This window comes from Rhinoraja longicauda, chromosome 29, assembly GCF_053455715.1.
Source record: "Rhinoraja longicauda isolate Sanriku21f chromosome 29, sRhiLon1.1, whole genome shotgun sequence".
Lineage (NCBI taxonomy): Eukaryota > Metazoa > Chordata > Chondrichthyes > Rajiformes > Arhynchobatidae > Rhinoraja > Rhinoraja longicauda.
This window is the reverse complement of record NC_135981.1, coordinates 26,359,480-26,380,973: the sequence shown is the minus strand read 5'-3', so window position 1 is coordinate 26,380,973 and position 21,494 is coordinate 26,359,480. Positions and strand designations below refer to the sequence as shown.

Here is a 21,494-nt window from a genome sequence, read left to right as displayed (position 1 = left end):
TCTCTCCAAATTTCATTTACGATTTATTCAATGCATACCATATTCTGAAATAGGACTGCCCATTTCACCACATCACACAGAATGGAAATGATAAAAACAGAGAATTCCGTAAACGTTCAGCAGGTCAGGCAGCATCTGTGGAAAGAGAAACAGAGATAATGTCTCAAGTTAAAGGAAAGTGCAACAAAGAGTGTTTGACCTGAAACTTTAACTCTTGTTTCCCTTTCCACAGATGCGGCCTGACCTGCTGAGCGTTTCTAGAAAGTGTTTGTAATCAGCACATTCCAACATTTAAACCATTATACTTAACATCTAATTATCTCCAGGTTTTGTTCCTAAAAGTTAACATTTAACTCTTTTGCCAACTTTCCATTTCCAATCTTAAGCCTATCGCACAAGGAGGTGAGAATTAAATAAGGGTAGAAATTAAATAAGGCTGGGAATGTAATCACAAAGACCCTGTTGCACTCGAACTACGCATTCATGTGTCTTTGTATATTTTCAAGTTCTGTGTATCTATGCCGAGAACACAACGTGTTATTTTGAGCCAGTGCAGAGTGTCCTTGTCACTTGGAGCTGAGCGTGCCATGACGGACTCGCCTGCCACGACGGACACGCCTGCCACGCCTGCCATGATGGACACGCCTGCCATGATGGACACGCCTGCCATGCCGGACACGATGGACACGCCTGCCATGACGGACACGCCTGCCATGCCGGACACGATGGACACGCCTGCCATGACGGACACGCCTGCCATGCCGGACACGATGGACATGCCTGCCATGGCGGACACGCCTGCCACGATGGACACGTCTGCCACGATGGACACGCCTGTCATGCCGGACAGGATGGACATGCCTGCCATGACGGACACGCCTCCCACGATAGACACGCCTGACACGATGGACACGCCTGCCACGATAGACACGCCTGCCACGATGGACACGCCTGACACGATGGACACGCCTGACACGATGGACACGCCTGCCACGATAGACACGCCTGCCACGATGGACACGCCTGCCACGATGGACACGCCTGACATGATGGACACGCCTGACACGATGGACACGCCTGACACGATGGACACGCCTGACACGATGGACACGCCTGCCACGATAGACACGCCTGACACGATGGACACGCCTGACACGATGCACACCGTTCCTTTCACTTTCATCTGCTGCTGCAAAAAATAGCATTTTCTTTATTGATTCAGATTCCAAAGAGCTAAAACCAAACCTCATCAACAGGCTTGTTCCATAAGCTAGGGTACTGTCTGATTCACCTCTATCCCATTGCGGACATTGGGCTTTGTCCATGGAACTGGTGCGCTACAATGCTGAGAACTATATTCTCCACTCTGTATCTTCCCCTTTGCTCTACCTTTTGTACTTGAGTTTGACTTGATTGTATTTATGTATAGTATTATCTGAACACCTCCGCTCACCCCATCTTAACAAACGATCTCCCGGTGGCTCAGCACTTTAACTCCCCCTCCCATTCCCAATCTGACCTTTCTGTCCTGGGCCTCCTCCATTGTCAGAGTGAGGCCCAGCGCAAATTGGAGGAACAGCACCTCATATTTCGCTTGGGTAGTTTACACCCCAGCGGTATGAACATTGACTTCTAACTTCAGAAAGCCTTTGTTTTCCCTTTCTATCCCCTCCCCCTTCCCAGTTCTCCCACTAGTCTTCCTGTCTCCGACTACATTTTATCTCTCTCCCCTGACATCAGTCTGAAGAAGGGTATCGGCCCGAAACGTCACCCATTCCTTCTCTCCAGAGATGCTGCCTGACCCGCTGAGTTACTCCAGCATTTTTTGTCTACCTTCGATTTAAACCAGCATCTGCAGTTCTTTCCCACACGTATTATCTGATCTGATTGGATAGCATGCAAAATAAAGCTGTTCTCTCTACCTCGGTACACAAGACAATTATAAACTTAAACCTGAGCCTCCTTTTTGTCGTGGAGATGTATTTTAATGCACTTTTTATCTACGGATCATTCCAGGGTGCTTTACTGATGATAACACAAGGCCGGAATTTCCTGACAAGGTCTTGAAGAGACGAACCAAAAGGCAGGTAAGAATAGAGCAACCAAAGCTAGAACATTGAAGAATGGGTGCTGAGTAACTGTTGACCGATAGATAACCCTTGAAGTGACAGTCCAGGAACCAGGCCACAACTTTAACGTTACATCCTCCTCTTATGTGACAAAGTGTCACAGTTACACTCTCACTGCCAAAGTAACAGGGTTGAAAATCACACCAACTGGAAAACTCTGGTATATATTAACAATATTAAATTCTGGTCAGCTTTAAACATTTTTTTACTTTACCATTGTTGCTTGTTTAGGAATGCAGCTTGGAAACAGGCCATTCAGTCCACTGTCCATACCAACTGTTGATCACTCACTCACAATAGTTCTATCATTTTTATATCCATCCCTATTCACTGGGGACAATTTACGGAGGGCAATTAATCTGTAAACCCAGACGTCTTTGGGATGTGGGAGGAAACCGAGCCTCACAGTCTGAAGAAGGATATCGGCCCGAAACGTCACCTATTCCTTCTCTCCAGAGACGCTGCCGGTCCCGCTGAGTTACTCCAGCACTCTGTGAAACATCACCTATCCATGTTCTCCAGAGATGTTGCCTGACCCGCTGAGTTACTCCAGCATTTGTGTCTATCTCCACACCTGGAGGAAACCTACGTGGTCACAGGGAGAACATGCAAATTCCACACAGACATCTCCCGAGGTCAGGATCAAACCTGGGCCTAATACTGTGAGGCAGCAGCTCTACCAGCTGTGCCACTGTGCTCCCCTGTTGCATGTCATCTTTTAACAGAAGAGAATTTTGTGGCGTCTGGTTTTCTGCTTGCTCAGCGCTTCTGCCAGTCAATGAAGGCACTCTAGCCCTCACAAAGATGCTCACCATTCTACAAAAATGTTCCTCCCCTTTTGACCCTGGAAAAAACATTATCTTCTGTCAAAGTTGCGAGAAATGAGGGTAATGCAAACTCTGTGTCTCGACCACAGCTATGAAACATTTGTTCGTAACATCAACGGAAACTGCCATCATGATAAATGACTTCCTTCTCCCCCGCCCAGTTACAATACCCACCGTGTTTTATAATCTTAGTAAATTTCCAATGTAGCCCCAAATGGTGAAAAAATTAATATATAAACCCAGGCGTCTTTGGGATGTGGGAGGAAACCGAGCATCACAGTCTGAAGAAGGGACTCGACCCCAAACGTCACCCATTCCTTCTCTCCAGAGACGCTGCCTGACCTGCTGAGTTACTCCCGGGTTACTCCCATAGAACATTGAACTGTACAGTACAAGCACAAGTCTTTCAGCCCACAATGTCTGTGCCGAACATGATGCCAAAACCCTTTTCTATCTGCCTGCACGTAATCCATATCCCTCCATTTCCTGCACATCCAAATGCCTATCCAAAAGCCTCTGAAATGTGACCGATGTATCTCCCTCAACCACCAACACCAGTAGTGCATTCCAGGAACTCACCACCATCAAGTAAACAGGTTGCACTACGTATCACCTTTAAACATTGCCCCTCTCATCTTAAAGCTATGTCCTCTAGTATTAGATTTTTCCATCCTGTGAAAAGAAACTTCTGACTGTCTATCCTATCTATGCCTCTCATAATTTTATTTACTTTTATCAGGTCTCCCTGCAACCTCTGGCATTCCAGAGAAATCAATTCATTCTGTCAAACATCTTCCTGGAGCTAATGTCCCCAAATCCAGCCATCATTCTGATAAACCTTCTCTGCACCCTCTCCAGAGCCTCTACATCTGTTCTGTAATGGACTGATCAGAACTACTCCAAATGTGGCCTAACCAAAGTCCCAAAAAGCGGCAGCGTGACATTGTTTATCAAAGGTAGACACAGAATGCTGGAGTAACTCAGCGGCACAGGCAGCATCTCTGGAGAGAAGGAATGAGTGGCGTTTCGGGTCGAGACCCTTCTGAGACTCAAGAGTCTGAAGGAGGGTCTCAACCCAGGACGTCACCGATTCCTTCTCTCCAGAGATGCTGCCTGTCCCGCTGAGTTACTCCAGCATTTTGTGTTTATCTTTGCTGTAAACCAGCATCTGCAGTTCCTTCATACACATTGCTATGATTGAATTCTGTTTGATTCCCTTGTGCACGATAAGCAAGCTCGAATGTCTAGCATTTGTTTTGTCCTTTGGTAGATCCGCCGAGGCCAACGTACAGTTCTGAGGGAGACCAAGTACATCGAGCTGATGGTTGTCAACGACTACACATTGGTATGCTTGCTCTACTTCACCTTGTGTTTTTTGATATTAGAACAATGAAAGAGGGCTTTCAAATAACGCTTTTACAATTTATACAGAGTTGAAGTCTCTGAGTCTCCTCGGGTCATCAGCCTTTAGCAAAAAGAAAACCATTTCAAAATAAAACCAACTGGAAATTGCCGTTCGGTAGTTTCAGCAGACAATGCATGCTTCAAACATTTGATCTTCACTCATCCGCAATCCAATAATGCCACAAATTAATCCTATTGAAATAACAGATAAACAACTATTTAAAATGATAGTCGTTCACACACCAACAGTATCAGCGGCAATACCTACCCAGTGCTGATTACACATAGAAACATAGAAAATAGGTGCAGGAGGCCATTCGGCCCTTCGAGGTGCAGCACTGCCATTCATTGTGATCATGGCTGATCATCCACAATCAGTAACCTGTGCCCAACCTCTCACCATATCCCTTGATACCACTAGCCCCCAGAGCTCTATCTAACTCTCTCCTAAATTCATCCAGTGATTTGGCCTCCACTGCCCTCTGTGGCAGAGAATTCCACAAATTCACAACTCTCTGGGTGAAAAAGTTCCTTCTCACCTCAGTTTTAAATTGCCTCCCCTTTATTCTAAGACTGGTTCTGGACTCCCCCAACATTGGGAACATTTTTTCCTGCATCTAGCTTGTCCAGTCCTTTTATAATGTTATATGTCTCTATAAGATCCCCTCTCATCCTTCTAAACTCCAGTGAATACAAACCTAGTCTTTTCAATCTTTCCTCATATGACAGTCCCGTCATCCCAGGGATCAATCTCGTGAACCTACGCTGCACTGCCTCAATTACAAGGATGTCCCTCCTCAAATTAGGGGACCAAAACTGTGCACAATACTCCAGATGTGGTCTTACCAGGGCCCTATACAACTACAGAAGAACCTCTTTACTCCTATACTGAAATCCTCTCGTTATGAAGGCCAACATGCCATTAGCTTTCTTCACTGCCTGCTGTACCTGCACGCCACCTTTCAGTGACTGCTGTACAAGGACACCCAGGTCTCTCTGCACTTTCCCCTTACCTAACCTGACACCATTGAGATAATCTGCCTCCTTGTTTTTGTCGCCAAAGTGGATAACCTCACATTTATGTACATTATACTGCATCTGTCATGCATCTGCCCACTCACTCAACCTGTCCAGGTCTCCCTGCAACCTTCTAACATCCTCTTCACAGTTCACACTGCCACCCAGCTTTGTGTCGTCTGCAAACTTGCTAGTGTTACTTCCAATTCCTTCATCCAAATCAATATATATGGTAAATAGTTGCGGCCCCAATACCGAGCCTTGCGGCACTCCACTCGCCACTGCCTGCCATTCTGCAAAGGACCCGTTTACTCCTACTCTTTGCTTCCTGTCTGCCAACCAATTCGCTGACTTGGACTTATCCTTTTACTGCTATCCAAATGCACCGTTATTACCTCTTTAATAATTGACTCCAGCATATTCCCCACCACTGATGTTAGGCGAACTGGTCTGTAATTCCCCGTTTTCTCTCTCGCTCCTTTCTTGAAAAGTGGGATAACATTAGCTATCCTCCAATCCACAGGAACTGATCCTGAATCTATTGAACATTGGAAAATTATCACCAATGCGTCTACTCTTTCTAGAGTCACCTCCTTGAGTACCCTGGGATGCAGACCATCAGGCCCTGGGAATTTATCAACCTTCAGTCCCATCAGTCTACCCAATACTATTTTGGGTATGCAAATTTCTTTCAGTTCCTCTATCCACCTAGATCATCTGTCCTCTATTACATCTGGGAGATTGTTTGTGTCTTCCTTAGTGAAGACAGATCCGAAGAACCTGTTCAACTCTTCTGCCATTTCCTTGTTACCCATAATAATTTCACTCGTGCCTGCCTTCAAGGGACCCACATTTATCTTTGGTAATCTTTTTCTCTCAACATATCTAAAGAAGCTTTTACTGTCCTTCTTTATATTCTTGGCCAGCTTCCCCTAGTACTTCATCTTTTCAGCCCGTATTGCCCCTTTTGTTACCTTCTGTTGTCCTATGAAAGTTGCCCAATCCTCTGGCTTCCCGCTACTCTTTGCTGTGTTATACATCTTTTCTTTTAGTTTTATTCCATCCCTAACTTCCCTTGTCAGCCATGGTTGCCTCCTACTCCCCTTAGAATCTTTCTTCCGCTTTGGAATGAAATGATCCTGCATCTTCCGGATTATGCCCAGAAATTCCTGCTATTGCTGTTCCACCGTCATTCCTGCTAGGATCCCTTTCCAATCGACCTTGGCCAGCTCCTCTCTCATGCCTTCATAGTTCCTTTTGTTCAACTGTAATACTGACACTTCCGATTTAACCTTCTCCCTCTCAAATTGCTGATTAAAAGTAATCATATTATGATCACTACCTCCAAGCGGCTCCATTACCTCGAGTTCTCTTTATCAAATCTTGTTCATTGGACAACACTAAATCCAGAATTGCCTTTCTCTGGTAGGCTCTAAGAATCCATCTCGGAGGCACTCTACAAACTCTCTTTCTTGGGCTCCAGAACCAACATGATTTTCCCAGTCTACCTACATATTGAAATCCCCCATCACCACAATGGCATTACCTTTGTTACATGCCAGTTTTAACTCCTGCTGCATCTTACACCCTACATCCGGGCTACTATTTGGGGGTCTGTAGATAACTCCAATTAGTGTCTCCTTGCCTGTACAATTCCTCAACTCAATCCACAGTGACTCTACCTCGTCAGTCCCTATGTCACCCCTCGCAAGGGACTGAATTTCATCCCTCACCAGCAGAGCTACCCCACCGCCTGTGCCCACCTGCCTGTCCTTTCTGTAGGATGTATAACCCTGAATATTAAGTTCCCAGGCCCGATCCTCCTGCAGCCACGTCTCTGTAATCCCCACAATGTCATATCTAACAATCTCTAACTGAGCCTCAAGCTCATCTACTTTACTTCTTATACTTTGCGCATTAATATATACTTTTAATTCCTTACTCATCTCACCCTTCACATCGATCCCTATTACACTTGGCCATACTCTCCTATCGCTTTGTGAGCTTTCTTTCCCGTTAATTCTGGGGTCATTAACTATCCCTTTACTCTCTTTCCCTTTAACTCCATCCTTGTCTGTCCCATTTGACACCCCCCCCCCATTTAGTTTAAAACCACCCATGATTGGCCCATTACACAACAGATCCGTACCTCTGGTGCTGACTGTGTGGAGTTTGCACGTTCTCCCTGTGCCTGTGTGGGTTTCCTCCAGATACTCTGGTTTCTTCCCACATTCCAGACATGTAGGTTTGTAGGTTAATTGGCCCTCTGCAAATTGCCCCTAGTGTGTAGGGAGTTCCGTCACTCACCCGTGCGCACCCGAGTTCCGTTGCTCGCCCGCGCGAGCCCGAGTTCCGTCGCTCGCCCGCGCGTGCCCGAGTTCCTTCGCTCGCCCGCGCGTGCCCGAGTTCCGTCACTCGCCCGTGCGCACCCGAGTTCCGTCACTCACCCGTGCGCACCCGAGTTCCGTCGCTCGCCCGCGCGTGCCCGAGTTCCGTCGCTCGCCCGCGCGTGCCCGAGTTCCGTCGCTTACCCTCGCGTGCCCGAGTTCAAATCCCAACGGCCAAATCCTTTGTTCTCCTTGCGCATGATGGCCGCCCCCCTGACCGCGTGATTGGTCGGCCCAGATCACGCCCGGTCCACGCCAGAGTTCCAGCCCGACAAACGAAGGTTCGAGACCAAAGTGGCACAGCCCGCCACAGGGTAATATTTTCATCCCATGACGTGGGAAGCAAATAAGTTAGTGCAATGTACCAAAAATAACTTCGTTTTAAGTTTAGGTTTATTATTGTCACGTTTATCAAGGTACAGTGAAAAGCTTTGTTTCGCATGCTATCCAATCAGATCAGAGAGTGCTGCACGTATGTACAATCATGTGATACACAAGTACAATGGATAGAACCTAAACTAAACTAAGCAGAGGGGAAGATACGGTGATACAGAATATAGATCTCAGCATTGTAGTGAAACATTTCCACAGACAAAGTCCAATTCCACGATGGGGAAGAGGTGAATTGGATGGGACCCTGGCTTATGGAAGAACTGTTCAGATACATGATAACAGAGGGGAAGAAGCTGTTCCTGTGTCTGGTGCTTTCAAGCTTCTGTACCTTTTGACCAAGAGGAGCAGAAAGAAGGAGGAGTGACTGGGGAGGGAAAGGTTTTTTACATAGGAAGTAACAGGAAGCTACCTTCCACTTAGAACCAATGTTTGCATATGAAGTTAATTTAGGAATATAACTCCTTGGTTAACCAGGGGTACCTGCACTTATCATCCGTTTACTTTGCATGCAATGTAGTTTAGCTGAGTTTAGTTTAGAGATGCAGCATGGAAACAGGCCCCTTGGCCCACCGAGTCCGCGCCGACCAGCGATCCCCGCATACTTACAGTATCCTACATACAGTAGGGACAATTTACAATTACACCAAGCCAATTAACCTACAAACCTGTATGTCTTTGGAGTGTGGGAAGAAACCAGAGCACCCGGAGAAAACCCACGTAGGTCATAGGGAAAACGTACAAACTCTATACAGACAGCACCCGTAGTCAGGATCGAACCCAGATCTCTGGTGCTGTAAGACTGGTGCTGTAAGGCCCTTTCATATACATCTTAATAGCTAATGACTAGGATATTAGTGAACATTATTAAATACAGGTCCAATCATGTTACCCTCTCAAGTGTAAAGATGTTATATTTAAATCTCTTGGTTTCCAATGTGAGTTGGGAGAAATTGAAGAGTCAAAGAATCACCTGACACTTCGATCTGTTTTGATCATCAAAGGTTTACTGTTTTCTTTTGGTGGGAAACATGAACATTGTAGGCTGAAGGGCCTGGTCCTGTACTGTATTGTTCTATGTTCTGTATGCCACAGACAACATTTCCGCTGAATGAAGGAAACCCTGTACTTGTGCATTCTCTTCGGCCCATCCTGGCTGGCTACAGACCCATCACAGCATTACATTCATTAAATACCTATCCACCTAGGTTAACAATTGGACATTATGTGGCCACGTGGTCAGGCCATTGCTTGATGTTTACCATGTTTTTTCACATAAAGGGTGGTGGGTGTCTGGAACAAGCTACCTGAGGAGGTAATTGAGGCAGGGACCATTCCAATGTTTAAGAAACAGTTAGACAGGTACATGGATAGGACAGGTTTGGAGGGATATGGACTGAGCGTGGGCAGGTGGAACTAGTTTTTGCTGGGACATGTTGGTCGGTGTGGGCAAGTTGGGTTCAGAGAGCCTGTTTCCACACTGTATCACTCAATGACTCTATGACCTTGTCAACTATCCTTGAGTCTTTAGCGTGAATCTCCAGGGGCCCAGGCAGCCACTCCGGGTGAAGCCGCGCTTCACCTGCCCCTCCACTAACTGTCGTCTGTTGCATTCATTACTCTTGATCTGGCATCCTCTACATCAGGAGGCCAAGCGCAGACCAGGCCACTGCTTAGCCGAGCGCCTGCTCTCAGTCTGCCATGGCCATCTCCTGCTCCCGGTTACAAACCTTCAGTTCCCATCCCCACTCCCACGCCAACCCTTCTTCCCTCGGCCTTCTCCACCGGCAGGAATGGGGCGAAACATAAATGAGAGAGACACAAGGAACTGCAGATGCTGGACTACAGAAAAAAAGACACAAAATGCTGGAGTAACTCAGCAGGTCAGGCAACATTTCTGGAGAACATGGATAGGTGATGATTCAGATCGGGACCCTTCTTCAAACTGATCACTTTTCCTCTGGTTCAGCCTGAGATGAGCAGCACCTTATATTCCACTCGGTAGACCACAATCTGATGGCATGAACATTGAGGGAGGAATATAGAATAATACAGCATTGCCGCAAGAACATGGCATCATGTTTGGCCAGAATGTTTGTGCCGAAGTTAAACTAATCTCTTCTGGCTGCATGTGATCCATATCCACTCCTGATGCCTGCTAAATGAAAAAGAAGCTGCAAAGAATTTGCATTGGTATTTTGATTTGTTCATGATTTATTGTTCTTTATTCTGCTAATTTAGTATTTCACTTGCATTAAACTTTGGTATTTTACTCAACAGTTTTCTAAGAAGCGCTACTCTGTCTCCCTGACAAGTAACTTTGCCAAATCGGTTGTGAACTTTGCCGATGCTGTAAGTATTTTCATTAAACTCATCGAAGGTATTTATTTCACAAAATGCTGGAGTAACTCAGCAGGTCAGGCAGCATCTCAGGAGAGAAGGAATGGGTGACGTTTCGGGTCGAGACCCTTCTTCAGACTCATTAAACTCTTCATTAAACTCATCGTCCTCTTGTGCAGTGAACATTGAACAGGGTGGCTCTGTTCAACACATTATGTCAGGGTTACAAGTCTCCTGATTGTAAAACCAGATACTCCAGTTTTTGAATGGCATTTTTAACAATTTGAAAGTCTGAATGAACCAACAAGTAATATTTATTTTACCATGTATATTTTGCTACTGGTAATATAGAGGCATCAATTCTAAAGACATAAAAACATAAGAAACATAGAGTAGACCATTCGGCCCTTTGAGCCAGCACCGCCATTCAACAAGATCATGGCTGATCATCCAAAATAAGTACCCCGTTCCTGCTTTCTCCCCATATTCCTTGATTACGTTAGCCCTAAGAGCTATATCTAACTCTCTCATCCTTCATGAGACTTTAGACTTGAGAGATAGAGCCCTTTGGCCCACCGAGTCCGTTCCAATTTACGTTGATTTTCAGTGACATGGTATTGAAAATATAAAATTAGCACTACATGTTTGAAATTCTAAGCATTATCCCAGTTTCTGAGTGATAGTAGATGGTAAAATGGTAATTCTGAGGAATACTGGGGCAAAAACTGAGTATTCTGGAATGACTTAATCCCGTTAGCAATCTATGATGAACTACTAGTCCAGAACCACAGTGATGGTGTTGCTGGAATAAACTGTCTCAATACTCCCAAGGTATGCGGAGACACAGGTCAGCTAGTGCCTGGCAGTTTTACATGTATGTATGTGCATGAATCCATTGAGAACATGGTGAAGTTTAATAACATTTTGAGGGCTTCCCTTCAAGGAGTGCTATGCAGGAATATTCACGTTGTGTGGACATTGAACTCTAGGATGAATCTGCAGAGGAATTAAAGACAAAAGATATCCCATTTTGAAAGCAGATATGTTGCACATAAATTTATACTTCATTTCCCTTATTTGTACTTTTTTAATCTTAACAGCTTACCAGTGTAGATGGTGAAAGGAAGGAAATTCTTAGTGAGGTGTGGAGGATACTGAGGCCCACAAAATAAAATGGTGTTTGAGAGAGCTTGGTGTTTTGGGGACATAGATCAAGGTTTTAAACCGAAGGTGGATGATCCTGTAATACTCGTTCCAGTGATACTTTTTTAAGAGAGGAATGATCAGTGAATTAATCCGTTTTTTGTCATGTGTAAAGCTTTTGTTGCGTGCTAACCAGTCAGCGGAAAGACAATACATGATTACAATCGAGCCATTCACAGTGTACAGATACAGGATAAGGGAATAAAGTTTAGTGCAAGATAAAACCAGTAATCAAAGATAGTCCGAGGGTCTCCAATGAGGTAGATAGTTCATAAGATCATAAGTGATAGGAACAGAATTTAGCCATTCAGCCCATCAAGTCTACTCCGCCATTCAATCATGGTTGAACTATCTCCTCTCCTAACCCCATTCTCCTGCCTTCTCCCCATAATCTCTGACACCCATACTAATCAAGAATCTATCCCCGCCTTAAGTAACTGACTTCCACTGCCTTAAATAGCTTAAATTCACCTCTGCTCAGTCCGTCTTAACCTACTTGATCTCCCGGTGGCTCAGCACTTCAACTCACCCTCCAGTCCCAATCTGACCTATCTGTCCTGGGCCTCCTCCATTGTCAGAGTGAGGCCCAGCGCAAATTGGAGGAACAGCACCTCATATTTCGCATGGGTAGTTTGCACCCCAGTGGTATGAACATTGACTTCCCTAACTTCAGATAGTCCTTGTTTTCCCTCTCTATCCCCTCCCCAGTTCTCAGACTGGTCTTACTGTCTCCGACTACATTCTATCTTTGACCCGTCCCCTCAGTCTGAAGAAGGGTCTCGACCCGAAACGTCACCCATTCCTTCTCTCCCAAGATGCTGCCTGACCCGCTGAGTTACTCCAGCATTTTGTGTCTATCTTAAATTCACTGACTTTGCCTCCACAGTCTTCTATGGCAAAGAATTCCACAGATTCACCACCCTTTGTTGTTCAGTTGATCAGGACTGCTCTCTGGTTGTGGTAGGATGGTTCAGTTGCCTGATAACAGCTGGGAATAAACTGTCCCTGAATCTGGAGGTGTGGATTTTCACACTTCTATACCTTTTGCCTTGAAATAAATCAGATATTTTACTTAAGGTAGACACAAAACTTAACGTCGGCACGGTGGCGCAGCGGTAGAGTTGCTGCCTTACAGCGAATGCAGCGCCGGAGACTCAGGTTCGATCCTGACTACGGGCGCTGTCTGTACGGAGTTTGTACGTTCTCCCTGTGACCTGCGTGGGCTTTCTCCGAGATCTTCCGTTTCCTCCCACACTCCAAAGACGTACAGGTATGTAGTTTAATTGACTGGGTAAATGTAAAAATTGTCCCTAGTGTGTGTAGGATAGTGTTAATGCGCGGGGATCGCTGGGCGGCGCGGACTCGGTGGGCCGAAGGGCCTGTTTCCGCGCTGTATCTCTAAAAAATCTAACCGTCGGTAAGACTCTATTACTAACTGGCATACTGGCAGAACTGTTTGTTCGGAAATATTTCTAAACAATAGAGAAATGTCCAATATGTACCTTTATTGCATTGTTGATACATTTGTTTTACTTTTTAGATTTATAAGGTAGAACTGAATACACGGATCGTGCTGGTTGCTATGGAAACATGGGCAACTGGAGACAAAATGAACATGAATGAAGATCCACTGGTTACACTGGGAGATTTCATGAAATACCGAAAGGACCACGTCAGCGATCACAATGATGCCTTTCATATGTTTTCGTAAGTCCTGTCACATATTAGTTTGACGTCTGTGGTGGGAAAATTAATGGAAAAGATACTTAGGGACAATATATATAATTATTTGGATAATCAAGGCCTGATTAGAAACAGTCAACATGGATTTGTGCCTGGAAGGTCATGTTTGACTAATCTTCTTGAATTTTTTGAAGAGGTTACCAGGGAAATTGATAAGGGCAAGGCTATGGATGTTGTCTATATGGACTTCAGTAAGGCATTTGACAAGGTTCCACATGGAAGGTTGATTAAGAAGGTTAAATCGTTGGGTATTAATAGTGAGGTTGCAAGATGGATTCAACAATGGCTGAATGGGAGATACCAGAGGGTAATGGTTGACAATTGTATGTCAGGTTGGAGGCCAGTGTCTAGTGGAGTGCCCCAAGGATCTGTGTTGGGTCCACTGTTGTTTGTCATTTACATTAATGATCTGGATGATGGTGTGGCAAATTGGATTAGTAAATATGCAGATGATACTAAGATAGGTGGAGTAGTTGATAGTGAGGTAGATTTTCAAAGTCTACAGAGAGACTTGGGCCTTTTGGAAGGGTGGGCTGAAAGATGGCAGATGGAGATTAATGCTGATAAGTGTGAGGTGCTGCATTTTGGTAGGACAAATCAAAATAGGACGTACAGGGTAAATGGTAGGGAATTGAGGAATGCAGTGGAACAGAGGGATCTGGGAATAACTGTGCATTGTTCCCTGAAGGTGGAATCTCATGTGGATAGGGTGGTGAAGAAGGCGTTTGGTATGCTTGCCTTTATAAATCAGAGCATCGAGTATAGAAGTTGGGATGTAATGTTGAAATTGTACAGGGCATTGGTGAGGCCGAATCTGGAGTATGGTGTGCAGTTCTGGTCGCCAAATTATAGGAAGGATGTCGACAAAATGGAGAGGGTACAGAGGAGATTTACTAGAATGTTGCCTGGGTTTCAGCACTTAGGCTACAGAGAGAGGTTGAATAGGTTGGGTCTTTATTCTTTGGAGCGTAGAAGGTTGAGGGGGGACTTGATAGAGGTTTTTAAAATTTTGAGAGGGACGGACAGAGTTGACGTGGGTAGGCTTTTCCCTTTGAGAGTGGGGAAGATTCCAACAAGGGGACATAGCTTCAGAATTGAGGGACAAAGGTTTAGGGGTAACATGAGGGGGAACTTCTTTACTCAGAGGGTTGTGGCTGTATGGAATGGGCTTCCGGTGGAAGTGGTGGAGGCTGGCTCGATTTTATTATTTAAGAGTAAATTGGATAGGTATATGGATAGGAGGGGATTGGAGGGTTATGGTCTGAGTGCAGGTAGATGAGACTAGGTCAGGGAGAATGGGTAAGTGAGGAAAACGGCACCCAATTTGCACAAAGTACTACGATTGTGATTGCTCATAAATGTTATTGGCTGATCGATCAACTTTTGTTAAGATGTGGGGAGAATTTGCTCCAATTGTCTTCTGTGTGGTGTCATGGCGACTTCCACAGTCGCTTGAGAGGGAAGGTAGACCATTGTTTGGTTTATCAAGATACCGCATGGAAACAGACTCTTCGGCCCACTGTCCATGCTGAACAACGTTCACCCGTTCACATTATTCTATTATCTCACTTTCTCATCCACTCCCTGCACACCAGTGGCAATATACAGAGGGCCAATTAACCTACAAACCCGCACGTCCTTGGGATGTGAAAGGAAACCCATGCAGTCACAGGGAGAACGTCTAAGCACCATACTGACAGAATCCAAGGTCAGGATTGAAGGTCAGGTCTCTATCAGCTGCGCAATTGTTCCATCGCAACATTGAGTTAACATTATCACCTGTGCTATAGTTTACCCAGTACTGGTATACTACAAACAGAGTAATTCTACAATACATGTTTTGAACAATTGTCCTTGAAATTGCCCCTCAGCTAACAGGAAGTAGTGTTCCTTTGTTGACTAAACACCCACAAACATGGAGCGGTGTTTAATCACTTTAGTTATTTCACATTGATAAGTTTTGGAGCCAGCTTTCATTTTATTGCCATGGTTTAGAGGGGCATGGGCAAACGTGGGCAGGTGGGACTAATGTCGATGGGCATCTTGGTCGGCAAGGGCAGGTTGGGCTGAAGGGCCTATTTTTGTGCTGTATGACTCTATGATTCCTTGACTCAGAAGAGTCTTTGATCTGAGATATTGGTTTTGTTTCTCTGTCTGCAGATGTGCCTGACCTGCTGAGCATTTCCAGCATTTTCTGTTCTTGTCTCAAAAAGAATGAAGTTCCCTTGGTTCACTTTCTACCAATATGGTGACTTATGATAATGGGGTTATTACCAATTGTCACCATCAGTCTGAACAAGGGTCCTGACCCGAACCGTCACATATCAATGTTCTCCAAAGACGTTGCCTGACCCACTGAGTTTTTGCAGCATCTGCACCATCAATCCCTGTCAGTTAATCTACAATAGTAGTCTAGTTCAGTTTAGTTCAGTTCTGAGATACAGCACGGAAACAGGTCCTTCAGCCCACCGAGTCCGTGCCGACCAGCGATCCTGACACACCAACACTATCCTACACACTAGGGGCAATTTACAATTTTACCGAAGCCAATTAACCTACAAACCTGTACGTCTTTGGAGTGTGGAGGGAAAACCGGAGCACCCGGAGAAAACCCACGCATGTCACAGGGAGAACATACAAACTTCGTTCAGACACAGCTGTGGTTAAATGAATGGAGGTACCAGGATGATTGGACCTCAACAGGTCTTTATAGTCACACTATCAGCATCGAGGCTATTTTTAGTGACATCATATAAGATTGATTTGAGCTGTTTTGATTCATGATGTAGTTCTTAGGGTTAACGGAATCAAGGGATATGGGGAGAAAGCAGGAACGGGGTACTGATTTTGGATGATCAGCCATGATCATATTGAATGGCAGTGCTGGCTCGAAGGGCCGAATGGCTTAGTCCAGCACCGATTTTCTATGTTTTTATGTTTCTATGATAAAAGTCCTGTCTCTCTTTGAACTCCTGTAAACATGTAGCTGGTGGAAAACTGTAATTACTTGCTGGTGGGAAGAGAGTTCCGAAATGTCAACCTTAGCAAAACTTTAAATTGTCCGATATTCTGCTGCACGATTTGCCACACAGATTGTTTAGAGGCTTTTATTTGCATGCCGCTTTGCTCCTAATATTAATATTAATATTAATTGTGTCCTGGGTTTTGAACTGAAGATTAATTAATTTATAACAGTGGATGGCTTCTTATGAACATCACAGATAAATGTATTTTTGGACAATTTGTATTTGGTTTAATAAGCTGTGTTGGGGTTAAGTTCAGTAGTTTGACACATCAGTGAGGGGAAATATTTCAGTCCATAGATGTGGGTGGAAGGGAGGGAGGGAGGGAGGGAGGAGATGGAGGGAGGGGAGGGTGGAAAGGAGGGAGGGGGGAGGGAGGGAAGGAGGGAGGGGGAGGGAGGGAAGGAGGGAGGGGGGGAGGGATGGAAGGAGGGAGGGGGGGAGGGAGGGAAGGAGGGTGGGGGGGGAGGGAGAGAAGGAGGAAGGGAGGGAGGGTTTATCCTTTGGAAGAATATACTTTAAGTAACTGTTCTATCTGAAGATACTAAAGGAATTTAATGATGAGGTCAAAGTAGACTAATTCTGAGCGAGACTGACAAGATATCTTTGAGACATACTTCCTCTGTAAAAGACCACAAGGTGATTTACAAACCTCAAATTAAATTTATCAATTTTGTTTCCGCCACATGCAAGGAGAAGTTATCCACTGATATGTGATGGAAATATTAAAAACAAATTCTTCAAACAATTTTTCAAATAAACATTAATTTCAGAAATGAAAATGTCATGGGTTGTTATGCTGCATTGGCAACTTCAGGTGCTGTAATATTGTGTTCTGAGGGTTTCTGATTCTCTTGTCCACAGAGGCCGCATGTTTCAGTCCAGCCACAGTGCAACCGCCTACATTGGAGGGATCTGCTCTCTATCTAAAGGAGGAGGCATTAATGAGGTTTGTAGCTTTTGTTTGTGTTCTACTAGTGCAGATTTGTTTAAATCCTCCACCGCCCCCCCACACTACCATTTTGACCAACTGTTCATTCAACACACAATGCAAAGCACACATATTCTAGTTAACTTTAAATTGTCTATTACAGTCTGCAACTCTTCATGATAACAGATAAATGATCAATTAACCTTCTTGTCATGAGATCCTTCCAGGCAATTTCAGAAATCTATTTAAAAAAAGGACACAAAGTGCTGGAGTAACTCAGTGTCAGGCAGCATCTTTGGAGAATGTGGCTAGATCCTGATCCAAATTAATTAATTATGTAGCCTGAAGAAGATATATCACCTATCCATGTTCCCTAGAGATGCTGCCTGACCCGCTGAGTTACTCCAGCACTCTGTGAAACGTCACCTATCAATGTTCCCCACAGATGCTGCCTGACCCGCTGAGTTACTCCAGCACTCTGTGAAACGTCACCTATCCATGTTCTCCACAGATGCTGCCTGACCCGCTGAGTTACTCCAGCACTCTATGAAACGTCACCTATCCATGTTCCCCAGAGATGCTGCCTGACCCACTGAGTTACTCCAGCACTCTGTGAAACGCCACCTATCCATGTTCCCCACAGATGCTGCCTGACCTGATGAGTTACACCAGCACCTTGTGTCTTTTTTTGCTGTACTTTGGTTGATTGTTGATGCTCTTTCTTTCAGAACGGAAACATTGCTGCAATGGGTGTCGCACTGGCACAAAGCTTGGGCCAGAACCTTGGAATGATGTGGAGTACCCAGCAGGCAAGAACCAGTAAGTGGAGGGCTGCTAAACAGAGGGCTTGGTGTGCGGACTTGCCAGTCATTGTGGTGAGGGGGGGAGGGGTCGGACTATTCTGTGTTGGCTTCCTGTTGATCGTCAGGTTTGGGCGCGCGGTGGTAGTCAGATGTAAGAAGGTGTTGGCTTGGGTCCAGGAATCAGGCGGAAGAGATTGGGTGGTTGGAAGAGGAGGTCGGTGGCAAGGAAAAGATTTCATGAGTTCATAAGTGATAGGGAGAAAAATTATGCCATTCAGCCCTTTGAGTCAACTCCACCATTCAATCATGTCTGATCTATCTTTCCCTCTTAACCCCGTTCTCCTGTCTTCTCCCCATAACCCCTGACACCCCGTTGAAAGAGGTTATGTCCAGGCATCATAAGAGGCAGGGTTTGGGTCCAGTGAGTGAGGTGAGGGAGGAATGGTGGGTGTGGAGATTGGCAGAGAGGGAGTCTGGAGATGCTTACATGGAGCATGGAGCGTTGTTGGGTGCCATTGCACGTGTCCGAGCTCTTCTGAGATCGTTGTTAGACACACTGAGGATCCTGCTTTAAAATTGTGGACTTTGTGATCTACAGGTTAAAGCCCCATCTTTTATTCCTGTTCGTGTTTCCCTAAATATTTGACTGAATATTGTCCAAAACCTGGGACTACCATTTTGCTTATTAATGTGAAGGATATTTTGCATGAAAAAGAATGCCTGCTGTTTGAGCATGTTATCCCAGACCTATGTCAGCACTGGGAAATGAATATTTTAAAAAACTGTAGATACTGGAAATCTGAAATAAAACAGAGATGCTTCGAAGGTCAGGCAGAATTTGTGGAATTAGAAGCCAAGTTAACGTTTGAATTTGATGCTCTTAATTCAATGTTGTGCATCTCAAGATGCCAGAGTAGTCAATGTCATATTTCCCTCCAATTTACATGGCTCCTCCCATAAAATAGCCAGTGATGTTGAGTTTGTCCAGTGACTAAAAAAGCCACGAATGCCTTACATTTACTAACGGGGGAGTCTAGGACCAGAGGCCATAGCCTCACAATAAAAGGACATATCTTTAGAAAGGACTAGACCGTGGGCCCGTTGGGCCCAAACCTCTCCTGCATTGGTGCAGCACCCTCTCTTCCCCCTCCCCTGCCCCTCCCACTCCCCCTCCTGCACCCCCTCCCACACCCCCTCCCTCACCCCCTCCCCCTCCCCCTTCCCCCTCCCCCTTCCCCTCCCCCTTCCCCTCCCCTCCCCCTCCTCCTCTTGTACTGTTTTGGCTGTAGTTCAGGAACATACAAACAAACGTTTTAGTATATAGATATGAGGAGGAATTTCTTTACTCGGAGGGTGGTGAATCTGTGGAATTCATTGTCACAGAGGGCTGTGGAGACCATCAATGGATATTTTTAGGCTGAGATTGATGGATTCCTGATTAATGCGGGTGTCAGGGTTTATGGAGAGAAGGCAGGAGAATGGGGTTGAGAAGGAGAGATAGATCAGCTGTGATTGAATGGCAGAGTAGACGTGATGCGCCGAATGGCCTAATTCTGCTTCTGTAATTTATGAACTTATTTGAACCACATTCTGTGTTGTGTTAACTCACTGTCAGCCAGTGAGTGATTAATGAAACTCCAGCAGCAGTTGTCAGGAGAGCCAGCAGGTTATTGTTGTGTTGAATGACTGCTCCTCCATCTGCATGGATCACACAAGGTTTAGTTTAATTCATTATTGCCACATGTACCAAGATACAGTGAAAAGCTTTTTGTTGCATGCTATTCAGTCAGCGAAAAGACTATAAATGATTGCAATCAAACATTCTACAGTGTGCAGATACAGGATAAAGGGTACAGCTTTAAGTGCATGATAAAGTCCAGTAAAGTCCAATTAAAGATTGTTTCGAAGGTCTCCCATGGAGTTTAGAGGTCAGGACCGCTCTCTAGTTGGTGAGAGGATGGTTCAGTTGCTTTACAACAGCTAGGACGAATCTGGAGGTATCCGTTTTCAAACTGTACCTCTTGCCTGATGGGAGAGGGAAGTAGAAGGAGCAATCAGGTTGAGACTGGTTCATGAAATTGCTTGGGGAAAAGGCAAGGAGGTAGAACAGTTATCTGGCATGCTTCCAACTTTGATGCTGTTCTGGATTATCTTATTAATTCTTTTTTTTAGATGTTACGCAGTATTATAATTACTTTTTTAATGAAACTCAGTAAGTTGTAAGGTGGTGCCTTGGTCTGGTAAATGCCTTGGTCTGGTCTAGTTGTAAGGTAGTGCAGGAAACAGGGACCTGGTCAGTTGAACCTGAGCATTGGAACTGGGTCTCTGGTGAGTTTAAAGATAGCATTGGAATCAGGGTCCCAGTCACTTTCAAGGGAGGGAAGGAAATAGGTCCTAGTGAGTTGAAAGAGAGCATGAAAACTGGGACTTAGGTGGGTTGAAAAGGAGTGTGGCAAGCAGTACCCGGTGAGCCAAATACCCAGCCATCGGGATTTCTGAATGGAGAGAGATTGTAGATACTAGTATCCAGAGCATAAAACAAACTACTGGATGAATTTAGCAGATCAAACAGAATCTGGAGACAAAGGGATTTCCAAATAATTGGATGTTATTGGAGTTTCATTTTCTGGGGAAATAGTTCCCGGGAACCATTAACTTTCTATTTCCTATGTTCATCACCTTTCATTCGAAAATGAAGCACATTTGACCAAATTTCATCTCTGGAATTAGAGAGCCATATTTCCTGGTTCAAGAACTAAGGATCCTGTTTGGGTGAAAATGTAAAATACTGCTTCAATTTCCTCTGAAGTTCATTCCATAGAGTCATCCAGTCATACAGCATTAAAACAGGCCCTTTGGCCCAACTTGTCCATACCAGCCAAGTTATCCCCTCTAAGCTATTCCCATTAGCCCGAGTTTAGCCCATATCCCTCTAAACCTTTCCTATCTAGGGACTTATCCAAGTGCCCTTTAAATGCTGTTATAGTACCTTCCTCAATTACCTCTGGCAGCTCATTCCACATATTACCACTCTCTGAGTGAAAATGTTGCCCCTCAGGTTCCTATTTAATCTTGCCCGTCTCACCTTAACCCACATGGTGGCATGGTGGCGCAGTGGTAGAGTTGCTGCTTTACAGCGCCAGAGACCCGGGTTCCATCCTGACAACAGGTGCTATCTATAAGGAGTTTATAAATTCTCCCTGTGATCGCGTGGGTTTTCCCCAGGAGCTCAGGTTTCCTCCCACACTCTAAAGACCTGCAGGTTTGTAGGTTGATTTGCTTGGTAAAATTGTAAAT

At 45.0% G+C, this 21,494-nt stretch overlaps 1 protein-coding gene across 5 annotated transcripts in view; it reads left to right on the top strand.

Annotated features, from left to right (window-relative positions):
• The window catches only part of adam11 (ADAM metallopeptidase domain 11), a 159,152-nt gene that overhangs the window by 71,866 nt on the left and 65,792 nt on the right, over positions 1-21,494 (top strand). For all 5 annotated transcript variants that reach the window (XM_078424546.1, XM_078424550.1, XM_078424548.1 and 2 more), the window contains exons 8-13: positions 2,017-2,087; positions 4,227-4,301; positions 10,435-10,506; positions 13,238-13,404; positions 17,328-17,412; positions 18,123-18,213. In XM_078424546.1, the coding sequence (XP_078280672.1) occupies positions 2,017-2,087; positions 4,227-4,301; positions 10,435-10,506; positions 13,238-13,404; positions 17,328-17,412; positions 18,123-18,213 (561 nt within the window). The remainder of the gene's footprint in view (positions 1-2,016; positions 2,088-4,226; positions 4,302-10,434; positions 10,507-13,237; positions 13,405-17,327; positions 17,413-18,122; positions 18,214-21,494) is intronic.